The 23,204-nt window shown below is 56.9% G+C and overlaps 3 protein-coding genes and 1 long non-coding RNA gene across 14 annotated transcripts in view; 2 read left to right on the top strand and 2 right to left on the bottom strand.

Moving 5' to 3' along the window:
- Positions 1-84: 84 nt before the first annotated feature.
- Yjefn3 (YjeF N-terminal domain containing 3) lies at positions 85-6,280 on the top strand. The gene is made up of 6 exons (NM_001353930.2): positions 85-157; positions 3,094-3,202; positions 4,515-4,625; positions 4,746-4,859; positions 4,931-5,081; positions 6,046-6,280. The coding sequence occupies exons 1-6, from the start codon at positions 93-95 to the stop codon at positions 6,249-6,251; spliced, it is 756 nt and encodes a 251-aa protein (NP_001340859.1). The 5' UTR covers positions 85-92; the 3' UTR covers positions 6,252-6,280.
- Gm33746 lies at positions 5,684-10,643 on the bottom strand. 2 transcript variants are annotated; one of them, XR_379069.4, is made up of 3 exons: positions 7,798-10,643; positions 7,161-7,474; positions 5,684-7,074 (listed from the first exon to the last, which is right to left on the bottom strand). It is a non-coding gene; the product is annotated as a predicted gene, 33746 (long non-coding RNA). The 2 variants fall into 2 exon arrangements; XR_003947397.1 differs by having other exon boundaries at positions 6,672-6,764; positions 6,902-7,474.
- Positions 6,676-13,702, top strand: Cilp2 (cartilage intermediate layer protein 2). The gene is made up of 8 exons (NM_026818.2): positions 6,676-6,780; positions 7,536-7,634; positions 7,800-8,072; positions 8,525-8,680; positions 9,503-9,781; positions 9,969-10,077; positions 10,611-10,768; positions 10,860-13,702. The coding sequence occupies exons 1-8, from the start codon at positions 6,717-6,719 to the stop codon at positions 13,208-13,210; spliced, it is 3,489 nt and encodes a 1,162-aa protein (NP_081094.2). The 5' UTR covers positions 6,676-6,716; the 3' UTR covers positions 13,211-13,702.
- Positions 13,703-21,775: 8,073 nt separating this feature from the next.
- Pbx4 (pre B cell leukemia homeobox 4) overlaps positions 21,776-23,204 on the bottom strand; it is a 39,817-nt gene continuing 38,388 nt past the window's right edge. For all 10 annotated transcript variants that reach the window (XR_001778490.2, NR_151668.1, NR_151669.1 and 7 more), the window contains one exon: positions 21,776-22,073. Coding sequence is in view for 6 of the 10 variants with exons in the window: in XM_006509800.3 (XP_006509863.1) it covers positions 21,981-22,073 (93 nt within the window). In the remaining 4 variants the exon portion in view is untranslated. The remainder of the gene's footprint in view (positions 22,074-23,204) is intronic.

Here is a 23,204-nt window from a genome sequence, read left to right as displayed (position 1 = left end):
TAGTGGCCTCAGATTAGCAGGTGCCTAGTCACAGGGCTCCGCCTCCGGGCCACACTTAAAAGGCAGCGCGGAGCCAGCTTGCCCATGCGACCATGAGCAGCAGTGTGCACAACAACACGGGCCCTGTCCAGTTGCCAGAGGAGAGGCGCTTTCTCAGGTCAGTGGGTGACAAGGGGTCGCGGCCAGGGTGGCAGGCAGGAGGCAGGTGAGTCTGGGGCTTAAGGTCTGCTGGGAGCTTGCAGGTGCATCCAAAGCTGAGTTGCCAAGGAAACTGCATTCCAGGCAAGCCAGCCCTCATAGTCACCCACCAGGTTCTCTATTGTCAGAGAGAAATTGTTTGAGATGTGGTCAGGGGCTTGGAGTCACACAGAGGCTTTGAATATCTACTGCCACTGGGAGCCACAGGGGGCTCAGGATGCCTTGCCAAAGCCCCTGGCACATTTTGGAGTACAGAATGTATGCATGATGCCTGTGAACAAGTGATGGGGAGGGCACCCGGGTGCCTTAGCTGGATGGTTTCTTGCCTTTCTAGAAGTAATTTGGGATTTTCAGGCTTAATTCCCTTCAACACTGGACCTGAAAAGAGATCTAAGCTTGGCTGCTCCTGTCCTAGGAGCTGGAATTGAGTGGGACCTCCCAATATCAGGCCCCAAGTGGCGGGGGGGGAGGGGGGGGGCTGCTCCCCCAGCTCGCATCCACTCTGCACCAGGGTCAGCGCTGCCCCTTGGTTGGGTTCTCTAGGACTGCTCACTGTCCCTGCTATCATAGCTTCAGGTGAAGACAGGGAAAAGATCAGCACCCCACCCACCCCTGCAGAGGCAGCAACCATGGCTGTCCGACCAAAGTGGGACTGAGCCTCTCTCTCCACAGTGATGCCTATGAGTGGAGGCCAGAGGCTCCCATCAGGTCTGCCTTCCTCTAGTCTCCTCCATCTTATTATTTAAGAGTCTCTCACTAAACCTAGACTATTGATTGTCTAGGCTGGCTGGCCAGCAAGTCCACAGATCCTCCTGCATGTCCCTTGACAGTGCTTGGGTCACAGACACACCTGCTGTGCCCAGCTGTTTATCCACCCCACCCCACCTCTGCAGGTTCTAGGAATTAAACTGATTGCAAAGGCAGCAGTTTGTCGACTCTTAAGGCATGTCTGTGAATTTATTGTGAAGGTGTCTGTACAGGAAATAGACATTGGGTCCCCTGAAGCTGGAACTGCCCAGCGTGGGTGCTGGGAGCTGTACTCAGGCCCCTTGCAGGAGCAGTTCTGGCTCTTAGCCACTGAGACATCTCACATCCCTCCAGCATTGTTTTTGAAACAGAATTTCAGAAAGCAGGACTAGTGAGAGTCCTGCCTCACCCTCCAAGTGCTGGGATTCAAGTTTGTGCCACTGTGTCTGGGCCTTTTCCCACGCTGAGCACAAGCTGGATGTGCTGTGCCAGAAGCTGGCCAGGTGGCCCGTGCCTTCTCCATCCCCCACCACACACTCCTCCTTCCTGCAGGTCTCCTACCCCGCACCTGTGGTCCCATCTTCCTGACTGAGCAGCCTGACGGCTTTCGTTTCTTTTCCCCATGAGACAGGGTTTCTCTTTGTAGCCCTGGCTGTCCTGGAACTCGCTCTGTAGACCGGGTTGGCCTCAAACTTACAGAGATCCACCTGCCTCTGCCTCCTGAGCACTGGGACAAAAGGCGTGCAGTATTTCGTCCAGCTCTGTGTCTTGGTGTGGTGTCGAGCCCTTCCTACCCTGTTCCCCACAGGTGCTAACTTTTCCCAGTGGTTTCTAACCTGGGTCATTCCAGACTTGCTCCAGGTGCTCTTCCTTCCTGCCTTGGCCTTCCTCCACGCTCCTCCCTTCCTCCGTGCTCCTCCCTTCCTCTAGGATGCCCTGCCTGACTTCCATGTCTTGGCAGTGCTTGCTGGGCAGTATGCACCCCGCACCACCGAGTAGACCCTGTCCTCCTACCCCAAGCCCTGATTCTGTAGTGCAGTTTGCCAGCCCTGTCAGCAGGCAGAGGCGCCCCAGCCCCGTCCTGACACCTGTGCTTGGAAGTGTTCCACACTTGCTATTCCTTTCTAAAACTTCCCTTTTTTTCCTGATGCTCTTTGTGGAACCTTGGGCCTCATGAATGCTTGGCAGGTGTTCTGCCAAGCCATATCCAACATTAAATTGCTAATGACTTTTGAACAGAGACTCATGAATTATGTAATCTGTTCTTGTCTTCAAAAAGCCACAGAGTCCAGCAGCCCGTCTCTCTAGTCTCAGATATCTTAATTTTCTTTATTAAGATAGGGTCTCATTCCAGGCATGGTGAGGCAGAGGTAGGTGGATGTCTGTGAGTTCAAAGCCAGCCTTGTCTACAAATCGAGTTCCAGAACAGAACAGTAAGGGATACACAGAGAAACAAAAACCAAACAACAAAAACAACCCCCACCACACACACACACACACACAAAAGAAAAACCCGAGCAGTCAAACAAAAGGCTCACTATGATGTACCCTGGGCTTATCATTCTGCCTCCCAAGTTCTGGAATTAAAGGAGTAGGCTACCAATCCTAGTTCAGATATCTTAATTTCATTGTCCAGTTGAAGCCCCTCTCCTGTTTCCTTGAATGATCTGCTAAACGTCTGTGCAGACTCCCAAAACCACTTTGGCAAGCCGCACTTAACAGTCCCTCTCCGATGCGCTGGAGCTTCCTTACTGGCCCCTGCGTCCGAAATCCAATTCTTTTAAGGTTTGGGGAGAGTGAGCTCACCAGTTATAAATCTGAGAGGAGGATAAGGCGCGATGACACCCTGGGCTTTGCAATGAGACCTTGCAGCATGCCGGGCAGGGCTCAATGCATTGATCTTTTCTTCGGATCTCTGAGTCTCTGGGCTCAATCTTTCACCACCAGAGGGCTCGCGTGCCTCAGGCTGCAGCTGCCATTTCAAACCATGCTTGTGGGATGGGAAAACTGGGTAAGAGATGGGGCTCAAGGCCACTGGAACGCCTCTTGGGTAACAAGGTGAGGGTCTTTGGGCGGGTCTGAGCAGCCATCCTCGAGTCTCTGTTCCCTGTCTACGCCTCTGAGCATGTTGCCCACCTCTGCCTGCAGCGCCTCGGAGGCGGCCGCTCTGGAACGGGAGCTACTGGAGGAGTACCGCTTTGGGAGGCAGCAGCTGGTGGAACTATGTGGGCACGCTAGTGCGGTGGCTGTGACCAAGGTACCGAGTCCCCTTCCGGACTCGAGTCCGGAAACTGAAGTACAATGGTGCTCACCGCCAGACCAGACCAGAGAACTCAGACTCAGGGTACCAGACAAGGCAGAAGCGGGGTCCCCAGAGACTCAGGTTGGGGGGGAGACACCTTCAGGGTGGGGCTGAAGCTTTCAAGGTGCAGGCCTGGGTCTCTCAGAGGTTGTGACCTGCTTGACAGCTATCGCTGCCAAATGCACACCCCAAAATGCTCAGTGAGAAAAGAGGTTCTAAGATGGACAGGGTGGGAGCACAGTGGGCCAAATGAGCTCCGAAGCAGGGCCAAACTTGGTATATCTGGCTCTGCTAAACCTTCACACACACACACACACACACACCCAAGATTACAGGAAGGTGTTGAGAGGCGCTTGCTGTGAGGCTCACTGAGTGGGTCTTGGGATCCTCCATGTAGAAGCCCAAGGAAGGAGCACACGCACCTGCCAGCACCACATGTGCCCTACCTCCCATGGTTTAAAATTCCATTTATTTTACCCTGCACCTAGGTGTGAGTCTGAGCATGTGGGGTGGGTAAGATAGTTTGTGAGCTGGTGTTCTTCCACCATGGTTTGGTGGGGTTTTTTTTGTTTGTTTGTTTTTTGTTTTGTTTTGTTTTTTGTTTTTTTCGAGACAGGGTTTCTCTGTATAGCCCTGGCTGTCCTGGAACTCACTATGTAGACCAGGCTGGCCTCGAACTCAGAAATCCGCCTGCCTCTGCCTCCCGAGTGGGATTAAAAAGGCATGCACCACCACGCCCAGCTTGGTGGCAAGTTCTTATCAGCTGAGCCACTTAGCTGGCTTTCCTCAGTAGCCCAGCTTGCCCTCGTGGTGGTTCACAGAGCTGCTAACTCTGCAGTTAGGGGGCTGAGGCAGAATTGCTGCAAGTTCAAGACCAGCTTGAGATAGAGTGAGGATCTCTAAAACAACAAAAGTAATGCCAGACTGATGGCTTGAAATAGAGAGCAGACGGATAGGAAATGCCCAAAGATAAAGCAGGAGTGGGGTAGAAACAGATGGCCTTGGTGCCACTCTTGCCGAATTGGGGACATCCCCCTGGGATCACCCCACTCTTCACCTTTTTGAAGGAGTTGGGCAAGGGAAGTGGGAGTGTGTCCTAAGTGCAGACAGAGTAAACAAACCGCACTGGGCGCGGAGGCCGGGTTCACATTCTGCCTGAGCAAGGTCTGCCTGCCTGCCCCGCATGCAGACCACCCCTCTGCCATGGCCTCGTCCTTCTGCCCCAGAACCCGCCTCCATCTAGCCGCCCTGCTTTGCTATGTCTTAGGCCTTCCCCTTGCCCTCGCTGTCGCGGAAGCAGAGGACAGTGCTGGTTGTGTGCGGCCCGGAGCAGAATGGCGCCGTGGGGCTGGCGTGTGCCCGGCACCTGCGGGTGTTCGTGAGTAACAGGGCCGTGATGTGGGGGACAGAAGTGGGACTGGGGTCCCGCTGGGACAGGAGGGGAACTTCTTCCCGCCTCCATCATCGAACCCGGGTCCCCCCACCCCCTGCCTCCCAGGAATACCAGCCCAGCATCTTCTGCCCCGCGCGTTCGGCCGACGCGCTGCACCGTGACCTGACCACGCAGTGCGAGAAGATGGACATCCCCTTCCTGTCCTTCCTGCCTGCCGAGGTCAGATGCACCCACTCTGCCCCTGCCCTGGCCCGTCTGAGCCCAGCCCCTGACACTGCCCCTCTCCCCAGGTGCGGCTCATCGACGACGCGTACGGGCTGGTGGTGGACGCAGTGCTTGGGCCGGGAGTGCGGCTGGCTGAAGCAGGCGGGCACTGCGCGCGCGCGCTGGCCACGCTGAAGCGACTCTCCATCCCGCTTGTGAGCCTGGACGTCCCCTCAGGCACGCCACCCAGGGACAGCCTGGTTACCCTAGCCTGTTTTTTTCCATCCATCCTAAATTCTACCCCTCTGCACCCCCCTCCCCCAACTCGGTTTTCCTTGTCCAACTCTTTCAACCTCGGTTTCCGCGTCTGCCCCCATCGTATTTCACACCCGCCCTGAGGATGGGAGCGATACAAGTGGCTGTCCCAAGTGACTCCGTGTCCCCTTGGTCCGAGTGCTCAGCTCCACGGGCACCACCCACCACCAGTCCTGTGAGCTCACTCGGCAGAGGCCACGCCTGCCAGGCCAGAGCTGCTAAGGACAAACAGCGCTCAGCCTCTCGTGGGGACTGCGTGGGGGTGTCCCCTAGCTACACTGCTCCAGGACAATCCCCGACCAAAGCCGAGGCATATCTAGTCCTAGGGGGATACAGTAGGTGGTCCCGGAAAAGTGAGGGATTCTGCAGTTGGAAGCCTCTAATCAGAGAGAGGAGCCGGTGGCTCTGGTTAGTGCCTGAGGCAGGAGAGAAGTCCTGGTTGCTGGTTCGTGGACTGGGTGGAACCGAAACTCCTGGTGGTTTGGGGAGAGGGCAGAGTCCTAACAAAAGTACCACGAGGTGGGTCAGAGAACCAAGATGTCTCAGGTCGGAGGGGGAAATCAAATACGATAGGGATGTGGGGGCACAGTTTAGAAGGAGGGGGGTCTCGGGTCACAGTACAGGGTGGGGTAGAGAGGCTGAGGTCAGACCCGAGGTGGGTGAGGAAGGTCTGATTTAAGCAAGGCGCGGTTCCTAACCTCTGCGGAAGGAGACACGGCTCAAGGCAGAGGCTGGGTCTTGGCAGACTAGCAGTGGAAATGGTGTAGTCGGAGGGTGGAGGCGGTTTGCGGTTAGCAGGTCTGACCGCTACCCGCGTGCGTGGAGGGAGGCAGAGCAGACTTGGTCCCGGGCCGGAGGTCCTCAGCTCCCCCTCTTCCGCCCTCAGGCTGGGATGCGGAGGCTGGCGGAGACGCAAAGGACGCGGTGCAGCCCGATGTGCTGGTGTCCCTTGCAGCGCCCAAGAGCTGCGCCGGCCGCTTCTCCGGACGTCTCCACTTTGTAGCCGGCAGGTTCGTGCCTGATGACGTCCGCCGAAAGTTTGGCCTGCACCTGCCAAAATATACTGGCACCGACTGCGTGGCCTCACTGTGAACCGCACCAATAAACATCTCCACCACCTCTCCCCTGCCTCTTTTGTGTACCAGGCCAGGGGGTGGGCGGGTGGAGAGGAGACTTCCCTCCGGGTTTGTGGGGAGGAGCTGCGCCGTGGAGTTTCTTAGAATGGAGAGCAGACCCCTGCTGGGGGGTGGCCTCCAGTACTTAGGACCGAAGTTTAACAATATAGAGAACGTCCAGCATCCTAGGGCGCCAGCAGCTTCAAGTTTCAGACCAGAGGGAGCCAGGCACACAGCACGGGACCCAGTTGGAGAAGGAGGGGGGAACGCAGGACACCGGGCAAGGGCAGTCTAAGGGCGGAGGTACCGCGGGAGGCTTAGAAGACCCAGTCTGGTGTGCGGGGGCGTGGCTTGTGGCCCGTTCCGCCCTTTTAGGTCCAAGCAGCGGCTAGGCCCGCCACAGTCAGATCTCAGAGCTTCGCAGAGCAGTTCGGACCTGGCGATGGCATCACCTCTGCCCTTGCTCTATCTCTGCCTTGCCGCCTTACACCTAGCGGGAGCGCGAGGTGAGATACCTTGGGAACCACCCCCTACACACACACACACACACACACACACACACACACACACACACAAACAAACACACCAGGACGACAGCCGCAGGCACAGAAGCGGGCGGGGGAGCACCTCATGAGCGTCCCAGAGAGCCGGTGAAAGAAACCTCTTCCATCGTCGTCCCAGGAAGGTCCACTTGGCCAAGGCTTTGAATTGTAAATCATCAGGTTTCCAAATCTGTGCCAAGGGGTCGTAGCTGTCTCTCCGCGGGGCTGGTGACAGTCCTATTTCTCAGAAGGCTGGGGCTCCAGGAAGAAGGGGTTTGTCTGAACCTGTCTGCCTTCCTATTCCACCCCGGAAAGATGGAAGGCCAGAGAAACCAAGGACTTACCTGTTGGCACCTTGCGTCCCACCTAGAAAGACCCGGGAGAGTATATGGCAGGAGGGGACTTCCAGGAAGAGACTGCAGCGGTCTGCGGGTAGAGGCAGAGCCTAATACACTCGACTTGTGTTTGATGAACATTTGAGCCTAGAGGTGTAGTGGGACATAGAGTCGCCAGATCTGCGGAGTGACAGGGCTTCAGGGTCCGCTGCTAGTAATGGGAAGGCTTCCTGGAGTGGGTGCTGCTGCAGTCCCCGGGGCTAGAGCTGGCCTCTCAGATCCTCAGTTTTATATCCCGTGAAATGTGGTAGTCAATGTTCCCCCTGTTGCACCAAAAGAGGGGTCTCAGTGGTCCCTATCTTGTGCCTCCTCGAACTCCCACAGATGCCACCCCCACCGAGGAGCACACTTCAACCGCCAGGGGTCTTCAGGGACGGCCGCCAGATACCGGCCAGCCCTCGCCAGCCCTGGAAGATTGGGAGGGTGAGTCACCTCAGCAACCCGCCTGTGTGATCTGGGCCTGGTGGGGTCAGTGGGGAGGGTAGGGAGAATGAGGAGTCCTTGGACATCACAGCTCCTTGGGCCTCAAGGCTCCAAGCTGGAGAGACTAGGGAGGTGGGACCCGGGCTCAGCGTGCGATGCTCACAGAGGCCAGCGAGTGGACGTCGTGGTTCAACGTGGATCACCCGGGAGGAGATGGCGACTTCGAGAGCCTGGCCGCCATTCGATTCTACTATGGTCCCGCGCGGGTGTGCCCGAGACCACTGGCACTGGAGGCGCGCACCACCGACTGGGCGCTACCAGCTGCAATGGGCGAAAGGGTGCACGCCAACCCAGAGCGTGGCTTTTGGTGTCTCAATCGTGAGCAGCCTCGAGGCCGCCGCTGCTCCAACTACCACGTGCGCTTCCGCTGCCCACTGGGTAAGGGGGGGACCCATAGGCCTGGGCGGGCGGGTACAGTACGACCCTAAGGGGCAAGGCCCAGTGATGGCAGGGCACGGGCGTGGCTTAGAGAGGCACACCCATCAGCACAGTGAGGATGCAGGGAGCTGTGCCCAGATTGTAGTAGCTAGTGCACTAACATGCCAGGATCCCATTGGCCCATCCTGAACAGCTCGGTGTTGGGGATGCCTTAAGCCTCATTGTATTGAAGTCCGATGGGGAACAGCAAGGTTAATTAGGACCGCATCTAGCAAGAAGGGGTGTGTGTGTGTGTGTGTGTGTGTGTGTGCAGGTGAGCTCTGTGCAGAACTGCATGCAGTCTGCCCCTGCAGTCAGGGAGGGTGTATGCCGGGGGAACAAGACCCACATAGTTTAGAAAGCCCGCTGACCAAGGTGGGCAGATGCAACTCATCTCCCACCTTGCTCTGCAGAGGCGGCTTGGGGCGCTTGGGGAGCGTGGGGCCTCTGCTCCAAGAGTTGCGGGCTAGGTCGTCGCCTGCGCCGCCGCAGCTGTCAAAGCTCCTCTGGGGACACGTGTCCCGGGAGCCCCCAGGAGGCGCAGAAGTGCGTGAGATCCCGTTGTCCAGGTAGGAGGGATGGGGCCTGAGGAGGGGATGACCAGGGGTGGAGCTTACATAAGAAGGGGTCCAGAGGACTGGACCAGTTGAAGTGGAGGCCATACACACTCTAGGGAAGAAGACTATACAGAGGGGGTCGGTGGATGCTGGGCAGGCATGGGAAGACCTGAAGAGTTATTTCACCTAGTGTGCACACTAAGATATCCCTGTGAAGGCTTCTGCCTTCACTCTGGGTGCATACTCTGGGTGCCCACATTCAGCCTTCAGTCTTTGCCTGTTCTGCTCGCCCACGCAGACACGATGCCCAGGCCCTCCCTGTGCCAGACAGCAGGCCAGCCAGGAGGGGACTGGAAATTCCACTTGGGCCTGGGCTCCACAAACATGATCTGCAGACAGCTGCAACAGGGCCCTCATATAGTTGGGGCACGATGTCGCCAATGGTGGGGACCCCACCCGGTGCCTCTGCCCTGAAGTTTCCACTGGAACTTTCCACTTTGTGGAGAAGCAGCAGCGTTGGAAGTGTGACAGATGTTGTCCAAGACAGCCCCTTGCTCCCAGCCCCAGCTAGGAACACCTGCCTGATGAGTCCTCACTGTCTTAAGAATCAGCCTCTTTGGTCCCCTCTTGGAGCTTCTCCCTTGCATCTATGGACCCACCTTCCTTACATTGCTCCAGCTCTGCCCACTTATCCCTGTCTCCAGACTGACTTAAGTCCAGCCACACTGAAGCTTGTGGGGAACTGATGGGTGGCAGGGTCACTTATGTTTGTAGCTGAGTGCAAAGCTCTCCCCAAGAGTTCTCTCTGCGCCTGCCGCTTCCATGTCCCCCTAGGGTGTAGCTCCGACACCTGCGGGTGCCCCAACCACATCCTCCTGGGTTCAGTGGTCACCCCATCTGGGCGACCGCTGTCAGGAGCCAGGGTCTCCCTGAGAACCCGACCTGGAACCATAGCCACCAGCGGTACCCATGGAACCTTCCAAGTGCCCGGAGTCTGCGCGGGCAGCAAGGCCAGTGTCAGCGCCCAGATGAATGGGTTCTCTGCTGGCACAGCGCAGGCTCACGCCAACAGCTCCAACACAGCCACAGTCACCATCATCCTTGAAGAGTTAGGTGAGTGTCCCCGCAGCCAAGAACATGTGAGTTACAGAGGAGGATGTTCCAGGCCAAGGGGAAAAAAACAAGCTGTGACTCACTTGTTGACAGCACAGAATGAGGTGGGCTGTCCCGGAGAGAATCCGAAAAAGGGGTTCCTGGGGTATAGCAGGGTCATGAGCTTGGCCAACTCTGACCCCCTCAGGGAAGCCGTACCTGGTAAAGCACCCTGAGTCTCGAGTTCGAGAGGCAGGTCAGAATGTGACCTTCTGCTGCAAGGCCTCGGGGACACCCATGCCCAAGAAATATTCCTGGTGAGTGTCCACACGAACTCAGGGAGCTCGGCCAGCTTTGGGTTGAATGGGATGGTACCCGGTGGTACTCCAAAGCTTTCTAACACTAAGGTGTAAGGATAAGCACAGGATCCCAGCGCTGAGATCATGAGCTGAGGCAGGACTGTTGGAACTTGAGGTAGTTAGTGACTGTTACATTGAGTGTGTGTGTGTAGCCATGTCGCTAGTGATGGTTACATTGTGTGTGTGTGTGTAGCCATGTCACCAAAGAAGAACAAGCAGAGCAGGTGGGCGGGGCAGGCCTGTAGAGGCTGGGGATGGGGGTTCGAAATCAGCCTTCACTATACAGCCTAAAGTGCAGAAGACCTTGTCTCAACGAAACAAAAACCTAGGAGTGAATGCTGCCCTCTGTCTCCCCTGAGAAGTGCAGAGGCTCAGGACGAGGCTGGGCGGCTCCAGGAAGCAGTCTCCAGCTCTTCCCTCCTAGAGACAGATGCAGTCCAGCCACCATTCCTAAAATACCCATGATGCTGTACACTTACTGCCTTCTTCAGGTTCCACAACGGGACTCTCCTGGACCGACGCCAGCAGGGGTCTGGGCCACACCTAGAGCTCCAGGGGCTTCACCAGGCGCAGGCAGGGGAGTACCACTGCAAGGCCTGGAACGAGGCGGGCACGGTGCGATCCCGCGCAGCCCTCCTCACGATACTCGGTGAGTGTGGTCCAGTCCTGCCCCACCCGAGCCCAGCCCAAGTTCCCCACCTCAGCCTTCCTCCCATGACCTGGTTGTGTGGAATCCCCAGCTCCCGGCCAGCAGGCCTGTGACCCCCGACCTCAGGAACACCTGATCAAGCTTCCGGACGATTGCGGCCAACCCGGAGGCGGCCCCACGTACCTAGACGTGGGTCTGTGCGCGGACACGCGCTGTCCGGGCCCTGTGGGCTCAGGCCCTCGCTGTGGGGACGCGGGCTCTCGATGCTGCTCAGTGCTGCGCCTGGAGAGCAGGGACATCCGCTGCTCCGGCTACGTGCTCCCGGTGAAGGTGGTGGCCGAGTGTGGCTGTCGCAAGTGCCTGCCCCGTCGGGGACTGGTACGGGGCCGCGTGGTGGCTGCGGATTCCGGGGAGCCCCTGCGTTTCGCCAGGATACTGCTGGGCCGCGCACCCATCGGCTTCACCTCCTACCAGGGCGACTTCACCATCGAGGTGCCGCCAGCCACCGAGCGCCTCGTGGTGACTTTCGTGGACCCGAGTGGAGACTTCGTAGACAGCGTCCGCGTGCTGCCTTTTGACCCTCGCGGAGCCGGTGTGTACCACGAGATCCGCGCGCTGCGCAAGGCGGCCGCAGTGCTGTTGGACGCGGAGCGGGGCGGTGAAATCCCGCTGGGCAGCACAGAGGAGGCGCCAGCGCTAGGCGAGCTAGTCCTGCCGCCCGGGACCTTCCACCACCCTGACGGCCGTCCCTACACGGGGCCCGTGGAGGCTCGTGTCACTTTCGTGGACCCTCGTGACCTGGCGTCGGCGTCCGCGGCGTCCAGCGACCTGCGGTTCCTGGACAGCGCGGGTGAGCTGGCGCCTCTGCGAACCTATGGCATGTTTGCAGTGGACCTGCGCGCACCCGGCTCCACGGAGCAGCTGCACGTGGCGCGCGCGGACGTGCACGTGGACGCCGACCACGTGCGCATGCCCGGTCACGCCGAGGCCCTGGCACTCTGGTCGCTGGACCCGGAGACCGGCCTGTGGGAGGAGGAGGGGTCTGAGCAAGGAAGCGGCGGCTTCCGGCGTGAGACGGCGGCGGCGCGCGTGCGCAGGGAGGAGCGCGCGTTTCTCGTGGGCGCGCTCACCATGCGCGAGCGCCGCTTGTTTAACCTAGACGTGCCTGAGCGGCGACGGTGCTTCGTGAAGGTTCGCGCCTACGGCACGGATCGTTTCGCGCCCGCAGAGCAGGTGCAGGGCGTGGTGGTGACGCTGCTCAACCTGGAGCCCGCGCCCGGCTTCACGGCCAACCCACGCGCGTGGGGTCGCTTCGACAGCGCGGTCACAGGGCCCAACGGCGCGTGCGTGCCAGCCTTCTGCGACGCCGAGAAGCCCGACGCCTACACGGCCTTTGTGACCGCTGCTCTGGGAGGCGAGGAGCTGGAGGCCGCGCCATCGCGGCCACGCGCGACCGCGGCCGTCGTGGGCGTGGCGCAGCCCTACCTGGAGCGCCTAGGCTACCAGCGCACTGATCACGACGACCCTGCGCTCAAACGCACTGGCTTCCGCTTGAACCTTGCGCGTCCACGCGCGGGCCACGAGTCTGAGGCGCACGGGCCCGTGTATCCGTGGCGCCGCCTGCGCGACTGCGAGGACGCGCCAGTCACTGACAGTCACTTCCGATTCTCGCGCGTGGAGGCGGACAAGTACGAGTACGACGTGGTGCCGTTCCACGAGGGAGCGCCCGCCTCTTGGACCGGCGACCTGCTGGCCTGGTGGCCCAACCCGCAGGAGTTCCGCGCGTGCTTCCTGAAGGTGCGGCTGCAGGGCCCGCAGGAGTACATGGTGCGTTCACACAACGCAGGTGGCACCCACGAAGCCACACGCGGCCGCCTCTACGGGCTGCGCGACACCCGCAGCGTGCGCCACCCTGAGCGCCCCGGTGCCTCGGCTGCCTGCGTGGAGTTCAAGTGCGGCGGCATGTTGTTTGACCAGCGCCAGGTGGACAGGACGCTGGTAACTGTGACCCCACAGGGCAGCTGTCGCCGCGTGGCCGTCAACACGCTTCTGCAGGACTATCTAGCCAGGCACCCGCCGCTCGCCGCTGCTGATGACCCCGCCGCGTTCGCCATGCTGGCTCCGCTCGACGCTCTGGGCCACAACTATGGCGTCTACACGGTCACCGACCAGAGCCCACGTTTGGCCAAGGAAATTGCTATCGGCCGCTGCTTCGACGGCTCTTCTGATGGCTTCTCGCGGGAGATGAAAGCGGACGCGGGCACGGCAGTCACCTTCCAGTGCCGAGAGCCGCCCGCCAGACCCAGCCTCTTCCAGCGGCTGCTGGAGAACCCTTCATCAGCGCTTGGCGACATCCGTAGGGAGATGGGCCAAGCCACCCGCTATTCCCGGGTTAACCAAACCCAGGCTGGAGACACCGGCCCCTTCGGCCCTGGACAGTGACCTGGTCCACGACCTCACTCTTTGCCTTGCTTTAGACTCCTGTATCTTCGGAAAGCCTCCCTGCTTTGGCTCCCAGGCTTCTGGGTCCCCTTCCCCCTTCTCCACCAAGAATTTGGTCAAGATGAAAACTAAGGGTTCTGGTGGAAATTTTGGGCAGGAAGCTGAGGCTCTGTGACCAGAAACAGAGTGTCCAGCTGTAGATGAAGCCAGGACCGGGGACGTGGTTGTCCACCTAAGGCCTGAGTCTCAGCCTTTGTGAGATCCTCTGCCCCAGTTTAGGTTCTGAGGTCGTATTTATTGAGATAAAGCCCCAGTGGGTGGGTGTGAATCCGGGTACAGGTTGGGCCCGTGGAATGTGGGGAAAGGGTGATTTGGGGTTGTCATGCAGGGGAAGCTAGGGTGGCAGCGAGGATGGTTCCATGGTGCTTGGAATGCCCTCCGGACTTGGGGGCAGGTGCTATTGGGCTCAATTAAAAATGCTATAATTTCCAACCCTTTGTGTCAATTGAAAAGGATGAAGGCTGGGTGGGGCTGAGCCACATGCCGGACTGATTCGGGATGTGATCCCAACAGCTTGAGGCAGGAGCATGCTACAAAGGCGGGAGCATCCAGGCCAGCCTGACTACAAAGCCAGTTGTTTCTGAAAACCAAAACCCACCAAACAAGAAGAGAGGGCTTGGAGGCACACAGGGTCCTGTGTGTCAGCAGCTAAGGGATTCCTGTGTGGTATGGCACACCTGTCAGGTGCCTGGCTGAAAAGGGTGTGGTGTGTGTGTGTGTATGTGTGTGGTGTGGGTGTGTGGGGGTATAGAGATGTCGCTGACTACAGAGCATAGTAGCTCCACAGCTGCTGGGCCTCATGACTGCCGCTGGGCTTGGCTAGTGGCTCAGAATTACAGGGCAAGGAGGAGCCTGTTGGGAAAGTTCCTGGGACAGGTGTAGCCATTCCCACCACTGTTGCCTTGGACTTCCTCAGTGTAGGGCTGTGCCGGCCTGAGCACCTACCTCCGTGCTGAGGCCCAGGCATACCTTGACCAACCACAGGGGTAAGGCTCCCCTGGGGACCTACTAGCTTCCGAATGATGAGAGATCAGGACGTGGCAGACCTGCTCCCAACTCCCGTGCACAGGCAGGTGGACACTCCACAGCACAGGCGTGCTTCTGATCACACCCACTCTCCAGAGAAACTGCTGAGTTGTGAGACCCTACAGGAGTGGGGCTCCCCAGTGGCCCCTCATGCCCCCCACAACAGCTAGCCTGGAGACATCAGTGAGTCCCTGGGAGAAGGGTGTTTTCGATTTGAGACCTCTAACTCCCCATGTAGTTGAGGATAACCTTGAATTCCTGATCCTCGTGCCTCCATTGCTGAGTACTGGGGCGGCAGACATGCTCAGTTTATGACAGAACCTAGGGCTTTGTGTATGCTCAGCAAGTGCTCTACCAACTGAGCCTCATCTCTAACTCCAAGAAAGGAGAGGGTTCTATGCCACCCTCCCTGAAGCAGGGTCCTGTCACAGAGTAGAGCAGGGCACCCCTTCACTGAGAGCCTGCGCACCCCCACCTTTATTGCTCACCTTGCATGTTTGGGCAGCAGGTGACTAGTTATGTGAGCCCATGAACGGCCGTACACATGGGGGCCCCCTTGGGGGTCAACTCTTTCGGTGCCCAGTTAGTCCCCGAGCCACCATACCCCAGGTGTGTCATTTTTGTTTTGTTTTGTTTTGTTTGTTTGTTTTTTGTTTTGTTTTTTTGAGACAGGGTTTCTCTGTGTAGCCCTGGCTGTCCTGGAACTCACTTTGTAGACCAGGCTGGCCTCGAACTCAGAAATCCACCTGCCTCTGCCTCCCAAGTGCTGGGATTAAAGGCATGCGCCACCATTGCCCGGCCAGGTGTGTCATTTTAATTCACTTCCGGACTTTAGTCTGGCCACTAACAAGCACTTCCCTCCCACACCCCGCACACCCCCCCCCCGCCCCGTGTGGTGAGCACCTCCTGGTAGGGGCCATTTTCACCCATAGCAGGAATACCTTCCTGTACCCTGAGGGATGTGCATCCTGAGGGTTCAGAAAAAAGCTGTTAAGTCCAGACCCTGGCCTTTGAGATAACCCCAGGGCTTTGCTGGAGCTATAGATGACAGAGGCTTAGAGCCCAGCTCACTCAGCAGTGCAGGGCTGCTTGGGGGAGTCCAAGGATTATCCAGGGCTGCAGCTCCCCACAAAGGGATGGGGAGCCCACTGTGAAGTCCAGGCCCCTGATGAGGTGTCCAGCCTTCTTTCCAAATACCTTTCATTGAGAAAGTGTTGGGGCTTCTCTGGCTGCCAGCTGGGGCAGCCAGCTGGGCTTTGGGGGGGGGGGATGACTGGCCTATCCCTGGTGTCTTTGTTAGTGTGGAGTAGGGCTAGTGGGAACCCATCTCTAGTTAGGCCCAGAAGGCTGTGGACCTCTTTCCCTCTTAGCCTATTCAGTGACAGGGCAGAATTCACCCCCAATTTTTACATTAAGAAATTAAGACTCCAGAGAAGGGAGAGTTACCCTGCACTGGCAGCGGCTCTGCCTTCATTCTGTCCTGGTGCTCAGTCCCAGCCCTCCCTCTTGGAACCTCAGTCATAGCTTCTGGAAAATCCATCACCTCCCTCCACCCCCAGCAGGGCTGCCAGGACACGCCCCTTGGCTGGGGTTGGAGGGGGACCAGGGCCAAACTCCCCCCAGAGACCCTGCTCCTGCCTCCCTGAGGTCAGCTCGGGGCACTGGAGGCCCAATGTCCTGCCCTCAACACTTTAGATTTTATAATTTTAGAACCAGGGGTTCTTAAAATTCCTCACACCATGGCATAGAAAAAAATCTTGGACCAGTAAAATGCTTAAAACAAGCCTGAAAATAGCAGAATCCAAAAGGAAGGGCTGCAAGACAGACATGCAGGGGGGCTGCTGGGATGTGGCCCTGAGACTACACTTGCTTTGAGGGTTCGTAGTGTATACATAGTGTGTTGGGTCCCAAGATTTGTTTTCAGGAGAATGACTGCTTGGGTCACACAGCTGTCATGGACACTAGCCTGGGGATGAAGTAGCTATCTCTGGGTTTGGTTTGGTTTGGTTGTTTCCTTAGAGATGGGACCTCATGTTCAAACTCACTATGCAGCCAAGGATAGCCTTGCACTTCTGATCTTCCCAATTTTGCCTCCTGAGAGCTGATGGCAGGTGTGAGCCACCACTCCTTGCTAGGAACTGGTCTTGAAGGACATGTTGGCTGGACAGTGAGGTAGGAAAGGCAAGGCAGACAGCTGGCACAACATGTGCTAAGGCTGGAGGGGCAACACAGAGGGGCAAGCAAGTGACACCGAGGGAGGGAAGCGGATTCTAGGTGGAGCAACATTTAGAGATCAGTTTCTTCTTTCGTTTTGGGCATTTGTGTATGTGTGGGCACATTTATGCCACAACATGATGATGGAGTCCAGAGAGCACGTGGAGTTACTTTTCGCTCTCCTCCTTCATTTGGGTTCCAGGGATTGAACTTGGGACTGCGGGCTTGTTCAGCAAGCACCTTTACCCACTGAGCAGGCTTGCTGGCCCAGCCTGGGTTACACAATGTCTTAGGACAGATTCTCTCCCTGCCCCACTCCCCCGAACCAAGGAGCTCTCCCCAGCCGTTGGGACTCGCTCCTCGGGTGGCACGGGGGCTGCTCTCCCCACTTGGCCCAGCGCTCCCTCTCTCTCGAAGCTCAGTCCTGGCAGAACATATCTGGCTCTTCTGTAGGAGCCTCGTGGGCCTGGCGTGGCCACCCACCACTTCCCCACTGTCTGTCTCTCTCATCAGTCTCAGAGGTGGGTCTGTCCCAGTCTCAGACCCCAAGGGCTGGAGCTGGCCTGGCAGGCACTGGCTTCAGTTAGCAGAGGATGCAGGAGCATCACTGGGGACAGGGGGAGGGGGATGATTGATACCTTGGGGCTGGTTCCAGATGGGGGCCCTGGCAGGTGATAGGGAGGGGACCAGCATGGGGAGAGGGGACTCCCAGCTGTTGGAGGTAAACACAGGAAGACAGACATAGCCTCACCCAAGACCTCTCTGCCCAGGCCATAGAGCCAAGGTGTCAGTCAGAGCCAACCCGCCTGCCAGTCATCAGCCAAGGTCAGGCTTTCCTGGCCACGCCCTATCTCTGTCCCTTACAGTCAAATATTCCCTCTTTTACCACCCAGCACCTTTTGGTCACCTTTTGGTCTGTCATCGCAGGACACCTGAAAATGCTTTAGGCACTGTGACCTCTGGCTCATGGGGGAATGGACACCCTAGCATGGAGCCCCATGCCACGGGCCCACACCACACCCACCTGCGCCCCATAGTCACCCAGCCTCCCTCGCATGGTGGATGGCTTGCCTCAGGCCTTCTCCAAATATGTCTGTCCTACAGAGTCCGGCTGTCCACATCTGGGTGCTCTGGGCACATCTCACCCTCTCGAAGCCCAAGGGAGGAGTGGACTGAGGGAACCCCGGGCCTCCAAAGTCCCAACTGCTTCTGCAGTAGAGGCCTGAATCCCTCCCTGTGCTGATTCAGCCTGAAACGGGCAGCGCCGCCAAACCTCAGCTATGTCCTCAAAGGCTGTCTGGCCCCAGGCGGTGCTGGAGCACGGCAGAGCTGGGCTGAGGACCAGCCAGGCAGAGGCGAGGCCATAGCTCCCACCCCCTCTTCCTGCCTGAGGGATTCTGACCCTCACACACACCGAGGGCCAGGTTAGCCCCTGCTTCATGAAGACTATAGGTTAACCCCTGGTCTTGTGAGGATCCTGTGTGGAACACACACAAAGCACACCCCACTGCCAAGATAATACGTGGAGAGCTATGCTTAGATAAGCGTAAAGACCCCAGGAACCTCGAAAGTCAAAGCGAAACAGGCACAAAAAACTCCTTGTAGGGCCAGGGCTTTGGAAGACAGGAAAATTTCAAAGGTGAATAGGAGTTTTCCAAAACCAGACCCAGAGGACTGAAAGTCTTAAAATGAGTTTTCCTTTTGTTTGTAAGTTTTCATGAGGGGGAGTTGAGGGTGGTGAGCTTTGTCTCCAGGATCAGCATCTGCCCTAGGAGCTCTAAGTCTGGTGCATAAGGCAAAGCCCTGCTCAGGCTTCAAACCTGCACTCTCTTGGGTTAGATTGGGCTAGACCCTGCCAACACCTGAACACAGGCTATGTCTGCTTGTTTGATGTCTGCTGGGGCAGGGGTTTGTATGTAGCTCAGGCTGAGCTGGAACTTAAGCTCCACCAGGGTGGGATTAAAGCTGTATGCCTATGCTTTAATGGTATCCCTAATTCACAGCTAGGGAGATGAGACGGAGGCTGGGGTGGCCCCACAGGTGGGCCAGTTACACACAACCTTGGACTGAACCTACAGCAGTGGATGCCACCCCATCCCAAGCGGACTCTAAGGGTTTTGTTTTATTTTGTTTTGTTTTGAGGCAGGGTTTCTCTGTGTAGCCCTGGCTATCCTGGAACTCACTTTGTAGACCAGGCTGGCCTCGAACTCAGAAATTCGCCTGCCTCTGCCTCCCAAGTGCTGGGATTAAAGGCGTGCGCCACCACGCACAGCCAGACTCTAAGGTTTGAAAGCCAAATCCGGCATGTTGGCACCTATCACCCCAGCACTTGAGGGGTAGAAACAGATCAGGAATTCCCCATCCTCCCTAGGCTATTGTAGTAAGTTCAAAGCCAGCCAGAGCTACATTGACCCTGTTTCAAAACAAAAACAATGAAAAACAGAAAAAGAAAGGAAAGAATAGCTGAGTAGCTATAACAAGGGCTTCTCGGTGGAGGAGAACATGCTTCAGGCCAGGCAGCCAGACCATCTGGGAGGCCCAGGCCCCCGGCCTGGCCCCGCTACTGTCTGGCCAGGCTGAACACAAACACGGAGTGGCTAGCCCTACGGAATCTAGGTTGTGGTCAGGCTGTGGCTGAAGAAGCCGTTGGAAAAACACGAGGCCCACGCGGCCAGGCCCAGCTTACGTTTCATCCGGCAGGAGCGGCTGCCTGGCGCCGGGCACTGAGGAATGTTGCTGGCAGGCCTTGGCACCTGCTGCTGGGCAGGGCTACTGCAGTCAACCTGATACTAGCCTCCTGGATGTCCTGGGAGAACACATCTCCCCCATACCTCCAGACTGTTTGCATGGCCTTGTTAAACTCTGGATCTCCTTCCCACAGGAAGTGCTGGCTTGCTGGCCTTCGAGTGCCTGAAGGGCAGTTCCACCTCCATGATCCTCTCTCCTCGAACACCTGGGCCTCTGCTGGTCCTCAGATCCTATGGGTTCGGTCCAGTATTTATGCTTTGCTTATCATCTGTGTGCTGGACGGTGACACATTTTCCTGGCTTCTGCTCACAGACCTCCCCCAGAACGGTTGTTCCTGTGACCTCCCTACGTTATAGATAGGGAAACTGAGGCTCAGAAGCCTTCCTTCCAGTTTTTAGATTGCTTTAGAATTCTGGAGACGGGATTTAGTTTTTTTAGGTTGACTGCGCCTCCTCGTGGCAAAAGACGTAACTGCAACTGAGCCCTGTGAGGTTCCCTAAGGTCCCTCCTGCTTTTTCCTTGATTTGACTCATTCGCTGTCTGTGGCTTCCATAGTTCCTTCAGAGGCATCAGGGGGGCTTGAGGGCATCTACACTGCGTTATCATTGAAACTCTTGAAGGTAAAACCTGCCCTCTCCAGTAAGATCCAGGCCTATCCCTCCTTAGTCTTGCTGTCTCCATTTCCTTTCTATGGCTCTTCTCCCACTGCTCTTCCTTCCTTGAGCCAGTGTTCCTGAGACTGACTGACTGACTCTCTCTCTCTCTCTCTCTCTCTCTCTCTCTCTCTCTCTCTCTCTCTCTCTCTCTCTCTCTCTCTCTCTCTCTTTCTCTTTCTCTCTCTGTCTCTCTCTTTCTCTCTGTCTCTCTCTGTCTCTCTGTCTCTCTCTCTCTCTCTCTCTGCCACTCCGTTCTCCATTCAGAGGCTGAGACAATTGTGGTCCCAGCAGGGCTCACAGGGACGGTGGGAGCCTCAAATACCGGTCTGTCAATGGCTCAGGATGGTGTTGGCCCTAGCCAGGCTTCTGGGCAGGTAATACCCTCCTCCACCTATTCATGTGCCTCACCTCAGCCAGAGAAGCTTCCAGATTCTCAAGCTTTTTCTCTGTAGCATGTGAGTGGCTGGGAACGTGCTCAGTCCCAGGCTGTGCACCGCAGGGATGTGTAGAGTGTCAGTGGCCACTGCCTTCAGCTTCTCTGCACGTCAGTGGGGTTCGTCTCCAAAGACACCTTGCTCAGCGATATATTAATTAATTGTGGAAAAGGGTGAGGCTTTGGGAAAGGGAAGGATGGCTCAGTGATTAAGAACACTGACTGTACCCGGTGGTAGTGGTGGAGCACACCTTTAAACGTAGCATTTGGAAGGCAGAGGTAGGTGGATCTCTGAGTTTGAGACCAGCCAAATCTACAGAGCGAGTTCCAGGACAGCCAGGGCTACACAGAGAAGCCCTGTCTCAAGAAAACAACAACAAAACAATCAAACCAAAAGAACAACGACTGCTTTTCCAGAGGACCTGGGTTCAACTCCCAGCACCACATCATAGCTCCCAACTGTCCGTAACTTCAGTTCCCAGAGACCTGGCACCCTCTGCTCACCCTCTGGTACACACCTGGTACTTGAACATACATGCAGGCAGAATGGCCTATTACATAAAATATTTTTTATTTTTGAAAGATTTATTTATTAGATGCAAGTACACTGTAGCTGACTTCGGACACACCAGAAGAGTGCATCAGATCCCATTGCAGATGGTTGTGAGCCACCATGTGGTTGCTGGGAATTGAACTCAGGACACCTCTGGAAGAGCAGTCAGTGCTCGTAACTGCTGAGCCATCTCTCCAGTCCCTGATCCATTCTATAATATGGCAAAACTTCAAAAGTGCTCCTGTCAGAAGCTAGATACAGAATCCCAGGTGGGATGTGGGCCACTGACACTGTACAGAAGAAGGTGAACCCAGATAAGTGGCTGCGGGGCCTGGAGATGTGCGTGGGGACAGACTGATGGTGGAGACAGCGCCTTTGGAGGATGAGAGTGTCCAGTCACGACAGGTAGCTGCTAACCACTTGACAGCCCTCAGGCTCAGCAGAGCACATGGTGACACTCACATAGCAGGCAGCCACAGGGTACACCTGGCTGGGTCCCAGGGATAAGGTGGCCTCCACCTGTTATGGGTTCTTCCCAGGCTGTAGGAAAAGGGGCACTTTGTTACTGTTGTGATAGTGGCTGATAGGATGAGGTCACAGCCATGAGGACTGCCTGACAAGCGCTCCAGGGTACAGGCTATGGAGGGAAGGCCCTATTGGTTGCTGCACAGGGGAAATGGGATAAGGCTTCAAATTCTCCCAAATTCTCAAAATCCCCAAACCAAACACAAAAGAGCTAAAACAGAACCACAAAGCCAAACCCATTCCCAATAAGAGCAGAGGCCATGCCACAGCTCCCACAAGGTTTTAGAGCTGATAATGGCATCTAGGTTGTCACCTGTCACTTAGACAAGCCTGTATTGAAAACACTGGAATGCAAACAGGTCAAAACTTTAATCGGGTGCTCAGAATGAACAGTCCACTGTCAGTCACTTAACTGATGTTTCTTTAAAAAAAAAAATCACACCAAGGTGGGGAGGCAAGTGGCCTGAAAAAGGGCAAAGCCGCAGCCAGGACTTCTGAGGTCATCAGCAGGACACAGGGCCAGTCACCTATGGCACTCAGCCAGGTGCCAGAAACTTAATTAGATGCAGCATCCCAATTGAAGCTGCCAGACTCTCCCGCAGGTGATGAGGCTGGCTGTGGGGCGGCCCTCTGCCAGTTACTATGGACCTGGAAAGATAAGAGCATGAGAGTGGGTGACTACCCAGTTCCTGTGTCCCCAAAGGTACCTACACAGAACATGCTAGCAGAGGAGTTCCAGAAAGAGCCAGGTGGGCTCTGAGCCCACACCCCTCCAGCAAATGCCTTGGGGGATGTCAGAACCAGCAGCCTGTGGCAAGGCCATGACTGTGGGCTCCTTCCTCACAGGGGCAGGAGCCTCCGCTTGTCTGCAGTGTGCATGACCACAGCACACATTGGGGCTACTCTGCCCATCTGTCTAAGGACAGCTGGATGGATGTGCTAAGCTCAAAGGACACTGTCCTTGTCCACTGTATCAGGCATGGCATGTGTGCTAGAGGCTCTGTGAGTGAGGCCATGGCAGGCATATGCTGAAGCAGCTGGATAGAAGAACAGTGGCCATGCTGGCAGAGTGACCTTTAAGAAGAGCCAGCTGAATGGGTATGAAGGTGTTGGCATGGGTCTGTCATGATGGTATATTCCTTTAAGCCCTTGGGAGACAGAGGCAGGAAGAACTCTGTGAATTCAAGGCTAGCCTGGTCTAAAGAGTGAATACCAGGACAGCCAGTGGTATGTAGAGAGATCATCTTAAACAAACAACAAGACAAAGGGTGTCCTTGGGACATGTTGTACCCACAGGACACTTAGGTGGGTTCCTGCAGGGCATGGCACAGCCTGACTCTTGGCTCAGTGCTGGAATGGGCAGGTGTGGCAGAGCAGGGCAGACTGGTGCTTCGCTCCCTCACTCCTGCTGGCTCTGTCCCAGAGCACCTTAGCTTCAGGTGTTCGAGAAGCAGGCCCAGACTCTGCTCCACAGCCTGAAGCTTGCATTAGGCTGGGACTCAAGGTGGTGGCAGGCAGGGCCTGAGAGAGCCGGGCTCACCCAGCTCACTCCCGGTGGGCACTACTCCAAGCCCCGGGGCTGGTTCTAAGGGAGCTTCAGGGAAGCTGCTGGGCTCATGGGGCCACCATGCCAGAGCCCACTCTGTTTATGCAGGGCCCTCATCCGACACCCAGGACAGACTGAGAGGTCACAGGCTCTACACAGCTGCCACCCTGGCAAAGTTCTGGAGGCAACTTGGCTGTCTAGACCCCAGTTACTAACGTGTATCCCAGCCTGGC

This window comes from Mus musculus, chromosome 8 (genome assembly GCF_000001635.26).
Source record: "Mus musculus strain C57BL/6J chromosome 8, GRCm38.p6 C57BL/6J".
Taxonomy (NCBI): domain Eukaryota; kingdom Metazoa; phylum Chordata; class Mammalia; order Rodentia; family Muridae; genus Mus; species Mus musculus.
Note: the sequence above shows the minus strand (reverse complement) of the source record. Positions and strands in the feature narration are given on the sequence as shown.